Below are 24,170 nucleotides of genomic sequence, written 5' to 3'. Positions count from 1 at the left end.
GGACTTTATTTAGATCAGTTATGAAGAAATACAAACAGTATGGAACTCTATGGTAAATCTGTGTGGAGTAGACAGTTCTCAAAAACTGAGTAACTGTGCAAAAAGGAGAAGAGTGAGGAAAGCCACCAAGACACCCAGACAACCCAGAAGATGTTCTAGGCTCCTGTGGCTGTGATTGGAGAAATTGTGCATAGTGCATGTTTTGCATTTTGTATCCCCAGTTATACAGCTTCATGATGAAGCGGTACAGAGGAGGATTTTCTTTCACCAAAACATTAAATCTAGGCTTGCATCTCAGATGTACCTTTTGGCAAATTGTAGCTGAACTTTCAGGTCTTCTTTTTAATAAAACCCTCCGAGGGTGGGCACAGCACCATAAAACCCACCCATGATGTTGGACCTGGAGAAACCGAGATTTGTAGGATAATGAAACTGAATAACCTACCGAATATAAAATTCAGTTTATGGATTTTCACAAATACTTTACTGAAATATTTATGAAATAAGTAAAGTGATTTTTGAATTGACTGAATTCATGCAATTTTATATATGTATAAATCTCACATACCCCTGGAGTACCTTCAAGTATCCCCAGGGATACTTGATAATTTATCTTCTTCTTCTTCTTCTTTGTCTTTCGGCTGTTCCCGTTAGGGGTCGCCACAGCAGATCAATCGTTTCCATCTCACCCTGTCCTCTGTATCTTCCTCTGTCACACCAACCACCTGCATGTCCTCTCTCAGCACATCCATGAACCTCCTCTTTGGTCTCCCTCTTCTCCTCCTGCCTGGTGGCTCCATCCTCAGCATCCTTCTCCCTATATACCCTGGGTCCCTCCTCTGCACATGTCCAAACCATCTCAATCTCGCCTCTCTGACTTTGTCTGGTTTATACTACTACTGGTGGTACTACTACTACTACTACTACTAATAATAATAATAAACAAAAATAAATATGGTAAAGGACAGCATTTTATAGCTCTTTCACATCTGAAAATCAAAGTCACTGAGAGTCACTCAAAGGGCTTTACAATGATGCCTCACATTGATTCACCCATTTACACAGTCCAATGTCAGAATGCTGCCAGGCAAGATGCTCACACTGGGCCTCATTTATCAACGTTGCGTACGGCGATATTTGAGCGTATATGGGGTGTACGCCAAAACGGCTGCGCTACTTGGCATTTATCAATGTGGTCGTTGGCGTACGCTCGCGCTGAAAATATACACCAGGTCGAGAGGTAGCGTAAATTATACACCAAAATGAACCAGCGCTGGAATCCACATAAAAATGAAACTGATCAACATGATAAACAGTGCCATTATACAAATCAATGCATATGTTACATAAATAACACTTTCCTGATTATACTACATAATAATCAATACAAATCCCGCTTTTGCGGGATTGCTGGTCTATCGAGCACGATCCATGGCCACAGCGCTGACCGCAAAGAAAGCGCTGCGCGCCTTTTTTTCCAGAGCCTGAAGCAGAGCAGCGCTGAGCTTAACTTTATGTGGTGTGATCGTTTTAGACAATGAAATTGATAATTACAACTGTAGTTTTGTCATTCCCTTCGCCCGTGCTGCAATCAGGTTGTGTCGTCTCCATTCATTTGTCACAATAAAATAAATAAAGAAATACATCTTAAAAATAAAGAAATCTGAAAAATTAGGCGTGTCTTATTAATTGAGTGAGCAAATATCCACATGTCAAGAATTATTAACAAAAGAGAATACAGTGGTCCCTCGCTATAACGCGGTTCATCTTTCGCGGCCTCGCCGTTTCACGGAGTTTTTAGTCCAATTTTGCATGCTTTTTTTTTTTTTTTTTTTTTTTTTTTTTACAGTGTTCTGCGTGTCTGTTTATAAGAATCTTCTCACCCAGAAGAAAAAAGAACGCCAACAACTACTCATAACTGTGTTTGTCACTCGGAAACAGACAGCGAGGTGTGAGTGGAAAAAGGCGCGGCGTCAGGACACAGAGGCGCGATCTGTGAAATACTGGTCAGTCACTATTAATAATTTCTTATGTGTCCAACCTCGTACATTGATCATTAAAATTACATTCGTTAGTTCTACAAGCCATCATAATTATTTATAGGAAAACATTCTATTTTTATTTCTCAAACAAATGTTTGGGCCTGAAAACAGTTTGGTCTTATTTTTCTACTAAGGTTTGAACTTTGAGAGTGTTTACACACGAGAGAAAAGTGAGAAAATGTTAATGCCTGATTGAGAAAAGTGTATAAAGTGGTTTTACAGGGTTTTTACAGCTTTAAAACGTCTATAATAATTGTAAAAAAAAAAAAACGCTGACTACGTCGCGGACTTCGCTTTTTGCAGACTATTTTTAGAACGTAACTCCCGCGATAAACGAGGGACCACTGTAACACTTTTTTGATTATACTACAAAACAATTGATGCAACGGCCGCTTTTGATGCTCTATTGGCACGCGTCGTGATTGGTGGAGTTCTTTTTCTTTGCCGTCTTCCTGGCTTTATGTCATAAAATGAGGGTGTGTCTGAAGCGGAGTCTGAATATTTATGGGCGTGTTTATTATAATTACGATTGTTTTCACCCGCCGCATTTATCATGGTCACGTCAGGCGTACGCTGGAAATGGGCAGGTGCGCACTGCTTGATACATGGCACGGCAACTTTGGTGTACTTCAAATTTACACCATAAATTTACGCCAGAAGTGCGCAACGTTGATACATGAGGCCCAGTGGGAGCAATTTGGGATTTAGGTTCTTGGCCAAGGGCCCTGAGTTCTATTCTGGTCTGACAGGGATTTGAACAGAGGATCCTCTGTTCTCAAGCCCACCGCTTTATCGTTTAGAGACCATCACCTCCCCAATAAATAAATAAGTTAATAAACAATGTTGCAGAAAATTTTGGAAAAAAAGTTCATTAGAGAACATAACAGACCTTTTCAAATTAAGAAAAGACAATTACTTTGTAGGTTTACAGCCCAATGCATGATTTCACAAAGACAATAAAGACAGAATAATTAAGTATTAATGAATTGGGATAGTTCACACTAAATTTAGGTTTAAAGGAAAGCAGTATTCATTCAAAAATATTTTTCTTTTCGCTTTAATCATGACCACTCTTTACTGCAAATTATCTGATATTTGGCAGCTTTTCCTTATGTTTGCAGCATCTCTTCTTTACTTTTTAAATTATTCTGCCAAGGATTTCTGCACAGATTTTTTTTTGTTTTTGAAACAGTTTTACTTTACTCATTTTAAGTGCTTCAGCTTTAGTTATTCTATGAAACCTGTGTTTTATCTGCTTAGAGATGCAAAACTTTCATTTTTGCTTTATTTTGTCTGATTTAATTTCATAAATGGCCTTTGAATTTTGTTTGTGTGTAAGGCACTATGAATTGCGATTGGATTTGAAAAGAGCTATACAAACAAACTTGCTTTTTCCTGTGTCCTTGTTCCCTACAAATAAATAAATAAAGCAATCAATAAAATGTTTATTGGTTTGAAAAGTTAACACGCCAAAGCTTTATGGAATGTATAGGTGTAATTTAATATATTTAACACTTCCCAATCATGCCCTGTCATTCTCTTTGTATTCTGAAAGCAAACACTTTAATTTTTCTTGATGTTAATTTGTAATTACTGTGGCAGATTCAGATCTGAGGGGAGGGTACTGTGAGTAAAAAAGACAAACCCAAAAAGGTCCATGTAGCTACACATTTTAAAAATAGTGCCCCGGGCGCAGTAGCTTGCATGGATGATACACGATATCACAGTTTCAGCAAGAATTTAGCTTCAATGCTGCATAAATGGCTGCTAAATGGCCATACATGCAATTTTCCAGATGGTCACCATGGCTGCCATATTTGAAATCTGATCGGAACCCTCAAACAAACTTTTGTATACTCATGAGTAGGAACATACACACCACATTTCAGCTTCATTGGTTAGGTGGTTTCTGAGAAGATGATGTTTAAAGTGACAACTGGAAAAGTGGGTGTGATCACAGTCCAAGGGTCATAGCATGGTCAAAACAAAAAAATTCACAAAACCTATCAGGTAAGTATTTTGGGCTTGCTGATTGCTACCCATGTAGCAAATTTTAGTTCAACTGCTGCATAAAAGGTTGACAAATGGCCATATATGAGATTTTCAAGACAGCCGCTATGGCAGCCATATTTGAAATCAGAGCAAACCGCCTCAGTCAAACGTTGGTGTTCTCATGGGTAGGAACGTGCACACCAAGTTTCAGCTTTACTAGTCCAGTGGTTTCTGAGAAGATGCCGCCATGCACTGTAGCTCACCTGGATGATACAAACCATTTCAGTTTCAGCTAGAAAAGTGGGCATGGCCAAACTCCAAAGGTTGTGTCAAGGTCAAAATGTAAAAAAAAAAAAATCTTAAAAACCTGTTAGATATGTTTTGGAGCTACCTACTAGCTACCCTTGGAGCAGGTTTTAGCTCAGTCTCTTTAAAAACTGCTGACCAATGGTTCTCTGTGGCATTTTCAATATCCCCACTGTGGCAGCCATGTTTGACATTGGATTGGAATGCTTCAAGCAAACCTTGGTGTTCTTATAGGATGGAACATTTATGCCAAGTTTCAGCTTCACTGGCTCAGCAGTTTTGGAGAAGAACATGTTTACACACGCCGCCACCGCTGACAGACAGGGAACACCTGGCATAAGCCCACCAGGGCTTCAGTCCAGGTGAGCTAAAAAGGCATAAAACATCCCCTTGCATTAGGACAAATGAAACCCCCACACCAAGAAGCTCAGCTAACAGGGTAACCTTGGGTCGGCTCTTATAATAGTTTTTGCTTTGGTGTGGCCATTAAAAATTATGACATGCTTATTTCCTGAGTAATTTCCTGAGTAATTCAACCTTAGCCTGTAACTACGGAGAGTGCCCACCCTCTGGGAGACATCATGCATCTTACCAGTACCTAGGAAGAACCGGCCAAGCAAGCTGAATGACTTCCATCCAGCAGCACTCACTTCACACCTGATGAAGAGGTTGGAGCGGTTCTTCCTCAGTCTTCTCAAACTCCAGGTGCAACACGCCCAAGACTGTCTGCAGTTTACATGTCGGGCAGCTGTTGGTGTGGAGGATGCTATCTACACCTACTACATAGAGTATTCTCTTCCTATACTTCTCGAGCACCTTCAACACCATCCAGCCCCTTGTGCTTCAGGACAACCTGAACAGGATGTGACTGGACCCCTGCCTGGTCACTTGGATCTCCAGCTACCTCACCGACAGGCCACAGTATGTCAGGCTGAGGGACACCACGTCTGACACTGTGATCAGCAGCCCCGGAGCACCGCAGGGCACGGTGCTGGCCCCTCTTCTCTTCACCCTGTACACCTGGGACCTCTGCTGTAACTCTGAGCTGTGTCACATACAGACGTTTATGGCGCAGTTACACTGCACTTAACGAAGGGTAACAAAGCCCAAACGAAATAAGAAACCTGGACTTTCGTTGACTTTCATTGGTATTGTTTAACCTTCGCGCAGGTTCGTTCCTGCACCTGGCGCTTCGTCAGGATTTTTTAAACTGTTGAAAAATTTGAACAAATGCCGCCGAAAACCATCAATTGTCCGTATTTCATTTTGCTGTAGTTCTTGGCATTTTTTTTTCGTTTGCTTAGTTTTTGTAACATTAGAGTTTAGTTTGACTTTGTTCAACCAGTTGAATGTTTTCATACAGTACAGAAGCTGTTTTGTGGGCGCTACTCCTGTGTTCATGTATGGAAATTACAGGGAAAACTCAGCCTGCTTGGATTTTTTTTTTATCTGGATGGGTGGATGGGGGGGGGGTTCAGCTTCACTGGACTCAGACACCTTATATAGGTCAGAATTAATCTTTTGTGTGGATACAATTTATTATTTTACTAAAAATTTAATTAAAACCATGCTCCATTTGAAACAACAAAAAAGTGTAATTTCTGACGGTACATGAATCCAGCGGCAGCAGCAGCGGCCATCAACTCCTGCGTGCGCTTATTATTTTTTATTAAATATAATAATATGAGTGTAGGAATGACAATCCAGCCCTTATGTAAATGTGGCAACAGGTAGATGATTCAGATGATTATATCAAGAGCTGTTCTGGAAGGCAGAATTCACCGCACATGGGGAGTCAATGCGCGATGAGTTCACATAGACTGATCAATTTACTGCTCTGATGATATATATATATATATATATATATATATATATATATTCAAATCATCTTTACACTTATTTTTATTCCCCCCTTTGACAGTTTTCTGTTATAAATCAATATATATGGCCTATTAACATAAAACAATGATACAGCAACCACCATGGCACAGCAGCATTTTTTTTTTTGGAGCAAGACGGAACGCATAGTGTGTCGTCAGACAGTGGGGATTCTGACGATGAGGAGATGATGCCTCTTTTGTCCTGGACAAGGAACCAGAACAGGTGGATCGACCGATGTGCGTACAGATCTCCACAGTGGCTTCTGATTGCAGTTTCACCAGGACTCAGGCGCTATGAGCTTCGTCCCAGCACAGAGTCCTGCAACACAGAGCAGGACGCAGACACACACACTGCTCCACCAGTGGCTCCAGGCGAGTTTTGTTTAAAGCGTGGAGATCAATGTTAGCTTCAGTTTAGGTTTGTTCCTTTTTCGTCCCTTTTGTGCTCTTGATTCGCAGGATATTCAGTGACAAAGGTCGTTCATCCACCTTTTCTCAAAGAATTGTGATTTTTTTTTTTTTTTTTTACTTTTTTCCATTCATTCAGGAATCGTCATATGCCGTGTGACTGGGCCATTGCAGATGACACAGCCATTGTTGGATGCATCAGGGATGACATTGGGAAGGAGTACAGGAGCCTAGTGAGGGACTTTGCTGTCTGGTGCCACAAAAAACATCTGCAGCTCAACATCTCGAAGACAAAGGAGCTGGTCATTGACTTTGGGAAGTCCAGACCAAGACTGCAACCAGTTCCAATTGAGGGAGTTGAGGTGGAGGCTGTGGGTTCCTACAAGTACCCCAGGCTGTGGCTGGACAGCAAACTAGACTAGACAACCCACACCAACCACCTGTACGAAAAGGGACAGAACAGGCAGGACAGTATTTCCTGAGGAGGCTGCGCTCATTTAGCATTTGCAGAAAAACCCCTGCGTATGTTCTACCAGCCTATAGCCTCTGACCAACAGCAGCAACAAACACTCAACTCATTCATCTTCAACCGCTTATCTGGAACCGGGTTGCAGGTGCAACAGCTCCAGCAGGGGACCCCAAACTTCCCTTCCCTGGGCCACATTAACCACCTCTGACTGGGAAATATGGAGCAACAAACATTACGAGGAAAAACACACGAGAAGAAAAAACAAAAGATCAACATTCAAAGTGGCCATGCCCCTAATGCGTAAGGGCAACTAGGCTCGTGAACGTGAGAATGAACATGATTATGTCTGAAAGACACTAAATACACATATATTTAATTTATATCACTGATCTTGTATGTACATTGATCAAAGTTGTTTTCATTTCATTCATTCATCTTACTTCAGCAGAGTACTGAACAACAGTAGGTTGATGACAATAACTACTGTTTTCCCACCAAAAATGACAGCACCCATGGCAAGTATCTATGGTCTTTTTCAAATAATTCATTCTCTGACTAATATAATATGGTCACTGCATTTATTTGTTTATCTTTTGCATTTTGCATTCTAACCAACAGGACTTTTTGTGAGTAATAAACTGTCATCTTACCTGAATCCACTTATCTGGAATAGCCATAGCCAGTCGATAATCAAATCCAAGTCCTCCCTCTTGTACTCCTCTGCAGAGTGCAGGCATCCCTGACACATCCTGAAGAGACATCATCACATTTCATCTTTGTGCAGACAGGTTTGTCTCAGGAGACTACCAAAAACACATCAATATCTCTCTCAAAAAGCTCTGGGATGTGAGGGCAAAAACACTACACAACAGAACAAAACCAGACATCCCAATTTTACTTTTAATTACGCCAATGAATCCTTAAGCAGGCTGGTTCATAAGTGCTTTTAATTAATAATAGCTGTGAGCAGCAGCGCTGTGAATCCTGAATGTGCATGTGTTTACCTCTGCAATGGTGATGCAGTCAGGATAAAGGCTGTGAAGGATGTGATTGGAAAGCATCAAGTAAACCAAAGACTCTTCATCCACCTGTAGGCCAAAGTACTCGCTGTAGTCCCCTGAGAAGTCAGTGCCTGAGGAGTAAACACCCACCCAATCAACATGCATCTCGTTTTCCACCCCACTTCAACTTCAGAAAGCCTTTGGTCCAACATTCAATTTAAATCGATGATGCACTCATGTACTGAAGCTTTCATTGACATTTAACTACAAGGTAACTCATTAAAGTGCAAACATTTGCTGGGAACCACAAAAGGCCAATGCCTCAAAGTTTTCATTTTCCACCACAAGTATAAATTTTAAGGCTGCCGTTAAAGGACAGAGTCAGCATTTGCTTCAAAAGTTGTGAATATCAGCTACCACAGTTACATTTTACCATAGTGACATTCCAATTTATTTAAAATTGTGTGTACTCGGTAAAACAATTGCCAGACATATTAGAAATTACTGACTGAACATGGATAAACAAACATTTATTTTCTACTAACAGTCAGATACATCTACAGACTTTAAATAAGGCAACACAAACAGACAGACAGTTGTGCACATGACTTGATGCTTTGCACGATTGTGTGTGTGCATGTTTCTGCAGTGTACAATCTATAATCTTTGACACATGTTTAAGCAATTCCAATTTAATGACTATACACTGCATGGTATTGGAAAGAAGGGGTGGTGGCCAAGCAGTTAGTACTTGTGTTTCTCGATTCATACCTTATCCCTACCCATTCTCCATGTAATGTAGCGTTGCGTTAGGAAGGGCATCTGGCATAAAACTTGTGCAAATTCGACATGCAGATCCACCAGGGATCTGCTGTGGTGACCTCAAGTGAAAACAAGGGAGAAGCTGAAGGGTCTTTTTCATTTTCCAGGTTACCGAACTGCATTATCTCGAGATATGTCCAAGTTGTAACAAAATCGATAAATTATGATGATTGTGATAACATTTAGTTTGTTACGAGTATTTAGAAGGCCTTCTGTGTGGGTATAGTATTCTAATTGATGACTAATGTGTTTAACATATTGATCCAGGACATACACCAGAATTAAATAAGATTTGATATACTAGCACAAAATGTGCACATACTTGCATTTCGTCTTGTAGTGTAGTGATGTCCAAAAATGATGTAGTGTCCATAACACTGCATATTGTTCAAATACTGAAGCTAGGGATGTTAAAATTATCTTTTATATATTAGCATTCATGATCATACCTACTGCCTATTGTCTGAATTCTTAGATGAATTTGGTGCGTTCATTTCAAACTTGTTGACTAGTGCAGATAACATTCTGATTATTGGTGACTTTAACATTCATATAAACAAGTCTTCTGATCTCCACTGCAAGCATTCAGGACTCGATGCACGAGTGGAAATACCCTGGATTTGGTTCTCGCACATGGTATTGCTGTCACGAATATTGACATCATTCCTCTTGCATCAGTGGTCTCTGATCACTCACTTATTAGGTTTACAGTTTCGCTGCCGTGTTTAGTGGAACAACAAACTTATTTATCACTGCAGTGACGCATCAACTCCTCAACTACAACCCAAAGCTAGAATGCCTGATATGTTAGCTTCATGTTGGGCTGACTGTGCTGGGAATTATTAGCCTCTGGATCTGTTCCTAAATGTTTAAAATCATGCAGTGATTAAACCATTACTTAAGAAATCTAATCTTGATCCTAGTGTATTGAAAAACTATAGGCCGAAAAACAAATCTATCATTCTGCTGTAAAATTCTGGAGAAGGTGGTTTCACAACAGCTTGTGGACTACCTTCCTGAGAATAATCTTTTTGAGCCACTGCAGTCTGCAGTTAGAAAATGTCATTCCACAGAGACAGCTCTCACTAAAGTGGTGAATGATCTTTTGCTTGCAGTGGATTTGGACACCACTATGGTTCTGGTGCTGTTAGATCTAGATCTGTTAGCTCGTGCCGTTGATCTGACCAGTCATTCTCACTGTGTTTTGTACAATAACACTACCTCTAACCTTACTGACATAATATTTAGGGTTCCACAGGGGTCCGTCTTAGGCCCCCTGCTTTTCTCCCTTTATACAGCACCCCTTGGGCACATATTGCAGCATTTTTGGATTACCTTTCACTGCTATGCTGATGATTCACAGTCATACATTCCGGAAACTGCTGGTAATCTTATCCACATAAAAACCTTAGACGATTGCCTTGCATCAGTGAGAAGTTGGATGTCAAGCAACGTCCTACTTTTAAACACTGATAAGACTAAAATGATGGTTCTTGGTCCAGTGAGACATCTGCATCAATTTGACCAGCTAATGCTTAGCCTAGGCTCGTGTGTCATACATCACACTGACAAAGTGAGGAACCTTGTAGATCGCGAGCCAGGGCCTCAAAATACGGAAAGCGTTACCGAAAAAGTGGCAAAGGCTACCATACCTTTTCTGAAAGCCTGGAATCTCAGCTTTTCAATGATATGTGATGGCTATCTAAGAAGAGTAGCTGTTACAAGTTATTGCATGTAAAGCAAACTAGGGTCGAGAAATTTTCTGTGGACGAACCAAAGCAGAATAGTGAGATAGCTGGAGATAGAGATAGGTGGAGGTGATGGTCTAGTGGTTAAGGTGTTGGGCTTGAGTCCAGAAGATGATGGGTTCAAATCCCCACCTGTCTGGAAAATCACTAAGGGCCCTTGGGCAAGGCCTTTAATCCCCTATTGTTCTCGGTGTGTAGTGAGCGCCTTGTATGGCAGCACCCTGACATCGGGGTGAATGTGAAGCATAATTGTAAAGTGCGTTGAGCGTCTGATGCAGATGGAAAATATAAATGCAGTCCATTTACCATTTAAATAGTGAAATATGTTTAATGTATTTACATGAATAAACACTGAAAAGGAGAAAAGAGCAGCTGTAGGCCTATCCTATTACAATTTGTCGGTAAATTATGTATACATTGCTAGTAATAATGTCAATAACATCAATATTGAAAACAATAAAAACAAGTGCAAGGTGAAATCATCAGACAGCAGCATGTTAATGTCTGTTTTATTTTTACTGATGTATTTATTTTTGTTGGCCTTTTGCTTTTTTATTTCAGGTCCACAATCAGAAAATCGCATTGAGTATTCACAGCTCACTTTACATGCATGTACACTTACACCCAAATTAATTTAACAGCTTTAACTTAACAGCTGGTGAAGCAAATCATGATTTATTTGGGTGTAAATATGCATGCAAGACAGTGCAAAAACCAGAAGAATTACCTTGCTGATGAGGATCAGTCCTATTCCTCTGATGAGGAAGATGATAAGGAGTTTGATTAGTCATGGCCTTGACTGAATCTAAAGACGAACCATGCATTTGTCAAACATGATTGTATAGTAATGTATAGCAATTATTTCCTTATGATTTAGACTGACAGCTGTCACTCATTTGAGTAAAGGAAAAGGATTTAGATTTAAGTGCTGATGTAGATTTTGCTTGTATAAAGTGACTAAGTAATAAATTCCACTAAATGTTCTTTGCAAGTTCAAAACTATTACTGATTAGAAGATACACTGCCACACTTTCTCAAATTCTTTAAATGCCATTCTGTGGAAAGCGGAAGCATAATTAAATGATATACAAGGTATAAAGTTATAAGGGTTTGGACTGAGGTACTTTCAATCTTTGACATGTTTTACAATGTGTTCATACTTTATCCAAGACAGTTTTAGGTTTTTTAGATTATCTGAGAGTGGCAGTTTCCACTTCTTTGACATGTTAATGTTTAATTGCTATCCAAGACTGTTTTTAGCTTTAATGTTTTTTGTGTGTGGTATTATCATGCCTTATGTTCTCCTACATTACTTAAGAGACTCTTAAGATTTTCTGAATGTGATATCATCATTATTTGTTGACTGATATGTTATCCAAGACTGGTTTAAGTTAAGCTTAAGGTTATCTGATTGTGGTATGATCGCTATATGCCCATATGTTATCCAAGACTGTCATATACCATTCTTTTCTCTATATGCTATGTACAGAAACCAAAAATTTGAAACAAAATACAAGATATCCAAATAAAAATATATGTTATTTGTCAATAGAAAAAGGTTGTAATCTTACACTATTGTTGTAATTAGATAGTCCACAAACTAAAAAATAGGAATCCATGTTTAATATGTTCTTCAAAAAATTATGGATGGGAAAGATAGAAAGAAAATTACATAATTTGATGAAAAATGTCAAAAGATGGCATTGACCATGCCAAAAGGTCATGACCTTGACCTTTTACAACAAAGCCAATGTCATAATTGACTTTGCCATACCCAAAAACATAGGAAACCATGTCTCATTTGTTGTTATACCATTTTGAGATTTTTCAGCTATCTGACTATTCTGCTTTGGTTCGTCCACAAAAATTTTCTCAACCTTCGTTTACATTACATATGATGACTTGTAACAGCAACTCTTCCCAGATGGCCATCACATATCAATGAAAAGCTGAGATTTAAGGCTTTCAGAATAGGTATGGTAGCATTTGCCACTTTTTCGGTAACAACCAGCTCCTCTGGCTCACTCTCTAATTTTTGATCCTATCTTGTCCTTTGACATCCACATTAGAGATATTACAAGGACTGCTTTCTTCCACCTGCAAAATATAGCAAGGATTCATCCCATCCTGTCTATGGCTGATGCTGAGATCCTGATTCATGCCTTTGTTTCTTCCAGATTGGACTACTGCAATGTTTTATTTTCTGGTTTACTGCAGTGCAGCATTAGAGGTCTCCAATTGGTTCAAAATGCTGATGCCAGACTTTTGACACAAAGCAAAAAGTTTGACCATATAACACCCATTTTGGCATCTCTTCACTGGCTTCCTGTCCCAGTGAGATCAGATTTTAATGTTCCACTACAAGCCTATAAAATTGTTCACGGACTGGCACCTCCCCTCTTAGGTGACCTAATTAAACCCTAAGTACCGGCCTGTGCTTAGTGTTGTCAGGATGCAGGACTACTCTGTGTCCCAAGGGTGAATAAAAAGTCTGCAGGTCACAGAGCTTTCTCTTATCATGCCCCTGTTCTGTGGAATGATCAATAACACAGTTAGTCAGATCAATAACCTGTATCAATAACAGAGTCAGATTCTGTAGAGATTTTCAAGTCCAGACACACTTATTTTCCCTTTCGTATGGCTAGCATATTGGCATAGTAAGTTACTATACTTTTTATTGTTTTAAATTAATTTTATTAGGAAACGGAGTTGGCCAAGGCCTCATCTTTCTCTAAATTCTGGGTCTTTTAGTGAAGGTTAGGGCTAGTGGCCAGCAATCACCTTAATATTTCTTCTATTTTTCTTGTTGCTTAATGCTGTCCTATGCACCAGCAAAATTTCCTGTATATTCGTTTTGTGAATTGTTTTGTAAATTGTGTTGGGAGCATGACACAAGCAGAGGGTCACCACTTTGAGTCTGGTCTGCTTGAGTTTTTCCCTCATCACTGTTGCCTGTGAGCTTGCTCTGGGGGTTGGTAAGGTTAGACCTTACTTGTGTGAAGCACCTTGAGGCAACTTTGTTGTGATTTGGCGCTATATAAATGAAATAAATTGAACTGAATGTAAAATATTGCAGAAATATTTACTATTAAAACTATTAAATTACCATTACAGTGATAATGTACTGAATGTAGTGTCTGTAACGTCCTGTAGTGTCCATAACACTCAAATCATGTAAGAATGTCTCAACTCTGTTGCATAGAAAACACCTTATACTGAACTGATGATTTTAATATTCTTGTTTCACAAGCTATGACCAACAGTCAGATAAACCCATCTAACTGCACATTTAAAAGGTTCTTTTTATAGTTGTTTCAAAGAACTTTGTTATATTTAACTTTAAAGCCAAAAAAATGCCCAAAAATATTCAATAACAGTACAAAGGGCAAAAACGCTAAAACATTTAGCGGACGCTACAGCTAACAACTCACCGCTAACTTTTAGTATTGACTGAGCACACTGTCAGCTACTGATAAGTCAGTTTAGAGTTTAAGCACCACAGGGGCTTCTGAGCAAAATCAAATTGATCATAAACCCAAAACAAACAAGGAGCCACAGCTTTTCTCTTTATGCACATGTCCCGCTGCAGCCAGAAAAAGAAATAATAATAAACTGTCATTTAGTTTTAACATACAACAACACAGACAGTGGTACAAGAGATCAAAGGCAAAGCACTTTTCATGTCATGGTTTCATTCATAACCAAAACTAATTCCAGACAGTTTATTAACATTAACAGCAAAGTGAAAATATCGGACATATCTTTTTAAAGTAATGCGCCAAGTCTGAAGGTTTGAGTGTTAACCGAAACACGTGCTAAAAGGCATTATGGGAAATGAGTCAAAATGAATAGAACACTGCCTTCTACTGGATGGGAGTGTGAATAGTGATCAACGTGTGATTGGTCATTCACAAATGCTGACTATCACTTTACAAACAGAATTTTCAGTTTTGCAAATGCATTTTTTTTACAAATGAAAAAAGTGACATTTATAAATACACATTTATTTGTAAAAATCAATATGCAAGTTACAAATCGGAAATTTGTGTTTGTGGATGACAAAACACGTGTGCAAATTAAGGACCATTTGTAGATCACCCTCTGTGCATGTGCAGGTATTAATGAGACAAATTTAACTCCATAAATAAGTGTCTTTTCACTTAAAAAAGTAAAGATTTGCATGTACACGCTGTCTTTATAGCAGACACACTGTTGATTGGTGCTGCAATGCATTATGGGAGTCGCCATTTGCTTTTTTTTTGTTTTTTCAAATATTACTGTAGTACATGCTAGTTTAGCAGTGTTGTTCGTGTTATAGATTTGTTGTGTTTTTATAATTTAAGGAGTGTTGTCAGTTTGGTGAAGAGTTATGTTGTGACCATGAGTAAAAAGTGCTTTGCGTTTGATCACTTGTGCCACTGTCTGTGTTGCTGTATGTTAAAAGTAAATGACACTTTTTTGCCGTAGCAGGCGGCAGCCGCCCCCGCCCTTCTGCTGGGGGAATGTTGAGCTACTCACAGTGGCCTGACACACAAAACACACAACAGGAACTAATGTTTGATTTTAGGGTTTACAGATGTTTTTGACTGTTTGACTGATGCTTTACCCACTATGCCACCAAAAAAATGTTTGCGGACTGAAAGTTAGCAGAACTAAATTTAGCGGAAGCTAATTGGTCCACTGAGGGTTTTCAAAGTTAGCTGAAAAGTTAATCCACTAATGAAAAAGTTAGCTTTGCTAATTAGCGGTTAGCAGAACTGTACCCACCACTGACTGGGCCTAACAACAAAATTAAAAACTGGTGTATAGTTTGAAGTCCGCACTTTCAACACACATTCAAATGGAAACTCTGTGGTCCTACTGTGGTGGATTTGATGAGACAACTCCTTAATTCAGTTATGTGACTTTGACATGTCTCCGTGTCAAACAACTCTAGAGGGTTAAAGTAAATTTCTGTGCGAGCTGCACAGACATTCTTCAAACACTAAACGGTACATAATGTGCACAATACACAGCATTACCTATGCCATGGTGATGGTAGAGCATGGAGGTAATGCCATCAAATCTGAATCCATCAAAACGGTACTCCTCCATCCACCAGCGAAGGTTTGACAACAGGAACCGCAGCACTTCCCAGCTAGCAAACACACAAACATGGATGATGTCAGATCAACTGGAAGCTGTGAATTGTACACACATCACATCATACACTTTAGGCAGCAAAGATTAATTTTCACCGCTGCAGGACATTCACATATTGACAGCCAAAGCTCCATTTTTACTGGAGACTGAGCATCAGTGACACGGGATGCCATTTTCAGTGCGTGGAGGGGAACAGTGTATTTCATGCATCCAGCTGTCAGGATGACAAACCACTGGCTTAGAGTACACAGTGAAGTTTTCTGTTTTTCAACAGGCCACTTGCATGACCACTCGCCAAGCATTCAGTATTGCCAGGCCCACCCCTGTGTATTTGAACTGATAGGATTTCATGCTACACTTGGGTAAACAAACACCATGCAGGGGAATAGAGTTCATTCTCCTGAGGGGGATATAAATCGTATGCTTTACTCGCTTTGGCTTCCATCTTTGGTGTATGACTACCTCTTGTGTCCTACAAGCAAGAGGGCAAAACTCTGGCAAACATGGGAAACCACTGAACTCTGGATATAAAAGTGTAACTTGTGGCTATATTTTGTAGCACATGGTGCACTACAAAAAGCACGCAAACATTTGTGTTGCTGCTGGCTGCACTGTGTTGGTGGATTCCATAAATGTCCCATTCCTTTTTCCTGACTGACAGACAAGAGTCATCTGGATCTGAACAAACACTCAAGGCAAACTACACTGTGCACCTCTCACCTACTCCCATTCAATGGCATGTTGCCATGGAAACATCCCTTGAAATTCAAGATTTGGTGTCTCTGTGCAGTGTGCGTAATGAGCACGAGACAAATGCTGTACACCTGGATGACAGGCTGAAAAGCGGCTGAGTATGAGACACACGTGGCACATTCAGGACACCGAACTGCTGCCTGTGTTCATGAGCAAAACTCAGGATAGTTTCCACACACAGTGACAGTGAATACACATCAAACTGTGTCACAATGCAAAACCTGACCCAAACCCTAATTATTAAGACTGAGAGTTTGTCTCACTTCAATCTTTGCAAACATACACAGGTGATGTATTTTTTATTTTAAAGATGCTTGAACTGTACCAAATGGAAGAAGGTTTCCACAGCTACACACCAGGTTATCATCTTTGGTCACTGGTGTCTTGGTGGCTTCCCTCATTTGTCTGCTTGCATGGTCACTTAACGTTTTGAGAGCTGAACTGCCTACTCTGATTAGATTTATCACACAGGTCCATACTGTGTGTATTTAATGATGGATGTAAATGAATTTCAAGACATATTCAATTACTTGGAAATGTTTTCATCCCTTGATTGTGCCCATGGGCCTGGCAATCAAAAAACAAGGTGTGGTTAGACAGTGTATGTACTTTACTATTACTAATATACTACTTTAATATAGGGGGCCACAAGCAAGCCATCGCAGGCCGCGTTCAGAGCACCTCCTTACCATTCAGCAAGTCAGAAAAAGTCACTTCACTTCAGACAGGTCGACTCTTTTTGGGCATTCAACCATCAAATAGCCATAACACTGTGTAACTGCCGGTAGGCGGTCTTTCTGAAACTTCAGATTATTATTATTTTTTTTTTTTTTCTGGGTGTGATGTGAAAATTGGAAGTCACATTGCCAGCTGAGTAACACTGGTTCTCCCCATGGAACATTTGGCCACAGCACACCTGGAGCGTCCCCACATTTCAGCAGTTGCACGGCTCAACAACTGCCTGGCACAGTCACAGTGCATCTCAGCTGTTTAACAGAGGAATAAAGGCTCGCCTCAGTACTTCATGAGTGCACTCTCTAGCTAATATTCCTAAAAGTACACATCACAACAAATGTATACTTATGTTATAGTAGGAACAGTGGAATTAAGTGTGTGCATGGCAGGGTGTGTGTGTAGCGTCATGATGGTAGCTCCAAATTGTGATATTGGTGAACCATCAGCGATGGATGATAGAACTGTGCAACTGCCAATTAGTGCGGAATACATACTGAGGACAAATGGTCATCCTGCATTTCAGTTTGAACTATGGCAACTCATTGCCACTGACACTGACTCGGCAATGCACCTGTTCTCTGGGCTTTCAATTTGCACCCTGTTTTGTATACTCAATTGCTTCACCATTGCTCATATTAAAATGGCCCCTGCCCTCGATATTTTTAAATCTCGTTTAAAAACTTATTTTTATTCCATGGCTTTTAATACTGCAGGAGAGTTGTGTGGTCTTTTGTCTTTTTATTGTGTTTTTATCTTTTTAGTGTTTTATCTGATATCTTCCTTTTGTTTTTATATGTTTCTAATCTACTGTATTTTAACTTTATTTTATTTTTTTATATATTTTATCTGTTGTCCAGCACTTGGGTAACCTTGTTGTTTTTAAAATGTGCTATACAAATAAAGGTGGATTGTATTGGGACCAATATCCCATATATGGATGGTTGTTGCAACATTTCTGTCAATTCGTGTTCTCATTCATGTCAAATTTGTGTTGTACTTTTTATTTTTTCTCCTTCGAATTGCCATAGCAGCTGATATGCGTGAGGTTTCTTCATGCAATAAAAAAAAATAAATAAAAATATAAAATAAAAAAAGGAAGTGGCTACTGCCAAAAAATGTAAAGCATTTTGAGATTATTTACTTTATGATTTGGTGCTGCATTAATACATTGAAATGAAAACATTTTAATGAATTCAGTTATGCTAAAAAACACAGTCATAACAAATTAACTAATTATAAACCCTCTAAATACAATCTTTGTGCCAAAATAGAGTTGGACACCCTCCAACTGCCCTTGCACTATGACCGTGCTTAATACTTAATATATTGTCAAGGTAGAGCATTCACACAGGTTATGGACAGCAATTCAATAACTGCCCTTTTACATCAAAGATATACAGATTTCCTTCTCGCCATTGACCCCCTCTTCAACACATTAATTTTAACCAAATCCTAAAATGTAAACACCAAATGCTCAAGATGAAAAAAAAGAAAGAAATGAAAAAAGTATTCAGATATGTTGCTTTCTGCGTTCTATCCTCAGGGAAGGCCAACCCCAGCATTGACAGGCGTGAAGCTGCATGTTTCATCGATGCTTCATTCTTCCTCGAGGGAAGGGCACAAGAGGAACTGGGTAAGAGCTGATAAAACAACCTGCTGGGTGGTCACACAGACCCTGTGATAGATAGATTAGGTCCTCCACTCCACTGCACAGAGCCAACAAAGGCTCAGACACAATGTATCCTCATGGGATGGAGATAATAGCCAGTAAAGCTAGAGGCCCAAAATGAACTGCCACATTAGGTACCAAAATGTCATTCATCATCTCGTCTAATTATAGTGAGAAAGTCAGCGATCTCTTCACCCAACACAGTATATGGCATATCTTTGCAGTTCAATTGAAGTATCACTTCCTGTGTAGTGTTGATATGGAAGCAAATTGGACCATATATTACACAGACTTCCTGCTAACCTCACCACTGACAGTGAAAACACAGTGACGGGCACGAACAAGAGCAGTGGAGCTTTAATATGACTGCTTGTTGAATAAGATAAGGTAACTGATCACTGCTGTACATATTCTCTACAAGTCACTTTACATAGCATTTATGTTTTGCACATCCGTTCCATGCTTACTGCCTCCTTATCAGCACTTTAATTTCAGTCCCAGCTGAAAATGAATGTGTCCCATATTGGAGAATTTATGCTCGCTTCCAAGCAACAATGATATGGGAGCATGTCAGGGTTTTCTGTTGTTGTGTTTGTTTTTTTGAAAGTCAATTTTTGCATAAGGTGTGAAGGCAACTTGTTCATTGTGCCAGGAAGGCAAGATTTAAGCCCCCTGTTCTCAAAACATCACGGGTAAGCTGCAGATAAGACCAAATAAATTTAAGAAGCTGACAGGTCATTCCCAGAGAAGTGTGATGCTCAAATGACGACGCTCCAGCAGCCTGATGGATGGCGTGTGTTTGTTGGACCAAAAAGGACCAATAAGGGGCTTCGTTGAACACATTTCAAACTTTTTGTCTGATGTCTGCAGGCTTTAATGCATTCAGGACAGACACATTGACACAAATGACACCTGCAATAAATTCACATTTCGTCTTTGACACATGCTATTTATTATTAAGCCACGAAAACTATTCATTCACCATATCATGATGGAGATGAACATACCCATATGCATAATAGGTTCTTGAAAGAGTGCATTTGAATACTTTGACAACCATATTTAACACTTTTTTTTCCTCACATCTTGTGTGCTATTCTCTGTTCCTCTTTAAATATTAATGAAATTTTTTCAACAAAGCACCCCTCCCTTTTTTGATGTTTTTAGGTTCTTTTCACTCGGGATATACAGTGAGGAAAATAAGTATTTGAACACCCTGCGGTTTTGCAAGTTCTCCCACTTAGAAATCGTGGAGGGGTCCTGAATTTTCATCTTAGGTGCATGTCCACTGTGAGAGACATAATCTAAAAAAAATAAATAAACCGGAAATCACAATGTATGGTTTTTTTATAATTTATTTGTATGTTACTGCTGCAAATAAGTATTTGAACACCTACCAACCAGCAAGAATTCGGCTCCCACAGACCTGTTAATTTTTCTTTAAGAAGCCCTCTTATTCGCACTCTTTACCTGTATTAATTGCACCTGTTTGAGTCTGTTACCTGTATAAAGACACCTGTTCACACACTCAATCAATCACACTCCAACCTGTCCACTATAGCAAGACCAAAGAGCTGTCTCAGGACAAACTGTAGATCTGCACAAGGCTGGGATGGACTACAGGACAACAGGCAAGCAGCTTGGTAGAAGACAACAACTGTTATGATTATTATTAGAAAGTGGAAGAAATACAAGATGACTGTCAATCTCCCTCGGTCTGGGATTCCACGCAAGATCTCACTTTGTGAGGTAAGGATGATTCTGAGAAAGCTCAGAACTACACAGGAGGACCTGGTCAATGACCTAAAGAGAACTGGGACCACAGTCACAAAGATTACATTAGTAACACATGATGCTGTCATGGTTTAAATCCTGCAGGGCAGCAAGGTCCCCCTGCTCAAGCCAGCACATGTCTAGGCCCGTTTGAAGTTCACCAGTGACCATCTGGATGATCCAGAGGAGGCATGGGAGAAGGTCATGTGGTCAGATGAAACCAAAATAGAGCTTTTTGAAATCAGCTACACTTACCATGTTTAGAGGATGAGAACACCCCAAGAAAACCATCCCAACCATGAAGCACGGGGGTGGAAACATCATACTTTGGGGGTGCTCTTCTGCAAAGGGGACAGGGCGACTGCACCGTATTGAAGGGAGGATGGATGAGGTCATGTATGAGCATTGAAGATGGGTCAAGGCTGGGTCTTCCAGCATGACAATGACCCCAAACACACAGCCAGGGAAACTAAGGAGGGGCTCCGTAAGAAGCATTTCAAGGTCCTGGAGTGGCCTGGCCAGTCTCCAGACTTGAACTCAATAGAAAATCTTTGGAGGGAGCTGAAACTCCAACCCTGAAAGATTTGGAGAAGATCTGTATGGAGGAGTGAACCAAAATCCCTGCTGCAGTGTGTGAAAACTTGGTCAAGAACTACAGGAAACGTTTGACCTCTGTAATTGCAAACAAAGGCTACTGTACCAAATATTAACATGATTTTCACAGGTGTTCAAATACTATTTGCCGCAGTAACATACAAATAAATGTTAAAAAAAGATCATACATTGTGATTTCCGGAATTTTTTTTTTTAGATTATGTCTCTCACAGTGGACATGCACCTAAGATGAAAATTTCAGACCCCTCCATGATTTGTAAGTGGGAGAACTTGCAAAATCACAGGGTGTTCAAATACTTATTTTCCTCACTGTAAATGACAGTCATCGGTCAAGTGTTGAGTTATGCAAACACTGTCAATGGCTAAACTGCTATATAATATAAGCCTGAGGGGTCAAGTTAAAAACCTCAAAGTAAAATGCTGCCTGTCACCAGTGAATACATGTGCATATTTACCTCAGTAAATGTAAAGTAAACTTTTTACATTACACAGACGGCGATTTTGCTGCTACAGCCACTGCTGCTTCTTCCTTCTGGGCCATATTCTAAGGCTGATCTCCTGTGCCGGTGTCGCAGACTGAACAGTCCACCCTAAAAATAGGTCCGCCCTGCCTCCACTGCGCATGCATCATTTCGGACCACAGCAGCTCATCTGAGACAGTCTCTTCACCCAAAGTGATCAAATGGATGAATGGGATTATTAACCAATCAGATGACAAGGTAAACCTCTTAAATAATTGTAAAGTCACTTTTAAGCAGAAATGAGTCCGATAATCGGTAACACTTTGAAATGAGTGACAACAGTGAACACAGCAGCTAGCAGCTTGTGTTGCTGCGGCGCTCTGATCACTTTCACTGTTTTTTATGATGAAATAATGCTGAATTTATGTGGAAATGATTGTTATACAAAAGCTTCAGATATCTGTCGCTGAGATAGATGATGACTGGAGTCAGTTTCAAGCAGAAACAAGGCGATAATCCGTGAACCACAGCTAATGACGCATGCGCAGTGAAGGCAGGGTGGACCGATTTTTAGGGGGGACCATTAGGATGGCGACACCGGTGACATGAAGCTCTTTTCTACATAAAAATGGTCGTAACAGTTCCATGTTTTGGTTAAACTATGTGCTTCAAGTTCACTGGTTCTAATTTTATTGTGACTGCTAAATAGACTATTTCCATGTGTGTTTGAGAAGAATTTAGCTTAGCTCATATTAGCTCATAGCCCATGCTAACTTCCTGTACACAGCTTTGAGTTTATTTGGTGCACAAATGTCTCTTACTTGAGCGATGTTGGCAGACAGGGTGGCATTCTTAGAGTCATGTCCATAGGTTAGAGCACTTATTACTTCACTGGAGTTAGATGTTACAGGAGCAAAAGATTAGCTTAGTGTCAGGACAGCTAGTGTGCCATTAGCACATCTGTTGATGAATTTATTGGACTGTTTTTTTAAGGGGAACTGATGGATTTTTTCAGCCAAGACCCTGTTTTTAAGATGTTTTGAGTTATTTACTCTGTACAAAAATGATGATAATGGGTCCAGTATTGAGGTGGAACAATAACACCTTTACTGACCAAATTCCTATGTAAGGGAAATTGACAGAATCAGAATCTCAGCAGGCAAACTATTCCACAGACTATGTGTACTGTAAGAGAACGTTCTGTGGCCAGCTGACTTCTTTTTAACCTTTGGAACACAAAGTAATCCTGTCTTCTGAGAATACAGAGAATGACCCAGTACATGAAATTGATTTCAATCAGATAGGGAGGTGCTACTTCATGGAGGATTCTGAATGTTAATAACAAAACCTTAAAATCTGCAATCACATGGACAGGAAACTGGTGAAGAGAGGCCACACTTGTGGTAATATGATCAAACTTTCTTCTCCAAGTTAGAACTCTAGCAGCAGTATTTTGAACCATTTGGAGACATATAATGTTGGACTGTAGTAAGCCAGAAAATAGGACGTAACAGTAATCTATTCTGGAAGACAAAGTCTGCATCAGTCATATACAGAATACAGTGAATCTTCAAATATTGTGGAGGTCACAGAAAGCTTTCTTAGTGATTTCTCTGTGTAGTTTGAGGGCAGTGTGGCATCAATGGTCACTCCGGGATTTGTTACTTTATCACTGTGATAAATTACACAAGTCCAAGGTAATGTTACTTGGTGAAACTGATGCCTGTGTCTCACACAAATAAGGACCATCTTCTTATATGTGTTTATTAGCACATAAAGCTGAGTTTCTTCAGCATAGTAGTGAAACATAATTCCATAGCGTCACAATATCTGACTAAGGTGCTGAGAGAATAGGCAAGGGCCTAATACAAACCCCTGTTGTATCCCATATTTTGCTGGAGCAAGATTTGAAGTAATATTGTTATCCAAGACACAGTGACAGTGAATAGATAAGATGAGAGACAATTGCCAGTAATCCTAAAATTTTTCTCAAGACTATCCAATAATATACGATGATGACTGGCCATGTCAAATGCAGCACTTACATCTAACAATAGCAGTTCTGTGGTGGTGTCAGATCAATAACCACTTAGTAGGTCCTGTCTTCATCGAGTACTGCATTAGAACGGCCAACTGTAGTGGCAAAATTAATTCATAAGCTGCTGTGAAACCATTTTTTCAAGCACTTTGGAGCAGAAGGATAGAGTCTACCCGTCATTAATTTTATAAGAATTCTGATCAAAGGTAGTTTTCTTAGGAATTAGTGCGATCACTACAGATTCAAAACTTGTACGAACAGAACCCGATTGTTAGTGACAGGTTAATAATTTTCAGCATTGTGGGCCGTAGTGCAG

General features: G+C 39.7%; 1 protein-coding gene across 1 annotated transcript in view; it reads right to left on the bottom strand.

The window, feature by feature from the left end:
• Positions 1-24,170, bottom strand: part of gbe1b (glucan (1,4-alpha-), branching enzyme 1b) — a 555,782-nt gene that overhangs the window by 331,204 nt on the left and 200,408 nt on the right. The window contains exons 8-10 of the mRNA XM_034168442.1: positions 15,690-15,805; positions 8,102-8,229; positions 7,748-7,846 (exon numbers count right to left, since the gene is read on the bottom strand). Coding sequence (XP_034024333.1) covers positions 7,748-7,846; positions 8,102-8,229; positions 15,690-15,805 — 343 coding nt within the window. The remainder of the gene's footprint in view (positions 1-7,747; positions 7,847-8,101; positions 8,230-15,689; positions 15,806-24,170) is intronic.

Source organism: Thalassophryne amazonica, chromosome 4, assembly GCF_902500255.1.
Source record: "Thalassophryne amazonica chromosome 4, fThaAma1.1, whole genome shotgun sequence".
NCBI classification, from domain to species: Eukaryota; Metazoa; Chordata; class Actinopteri; order Batrachoidiformes; family Batrachoididae; genus Thalassophryne; species Thalassophryne amazonica.
This window is presented reverse-complemented; position numbering and strand designations above follow the sequence as displayed.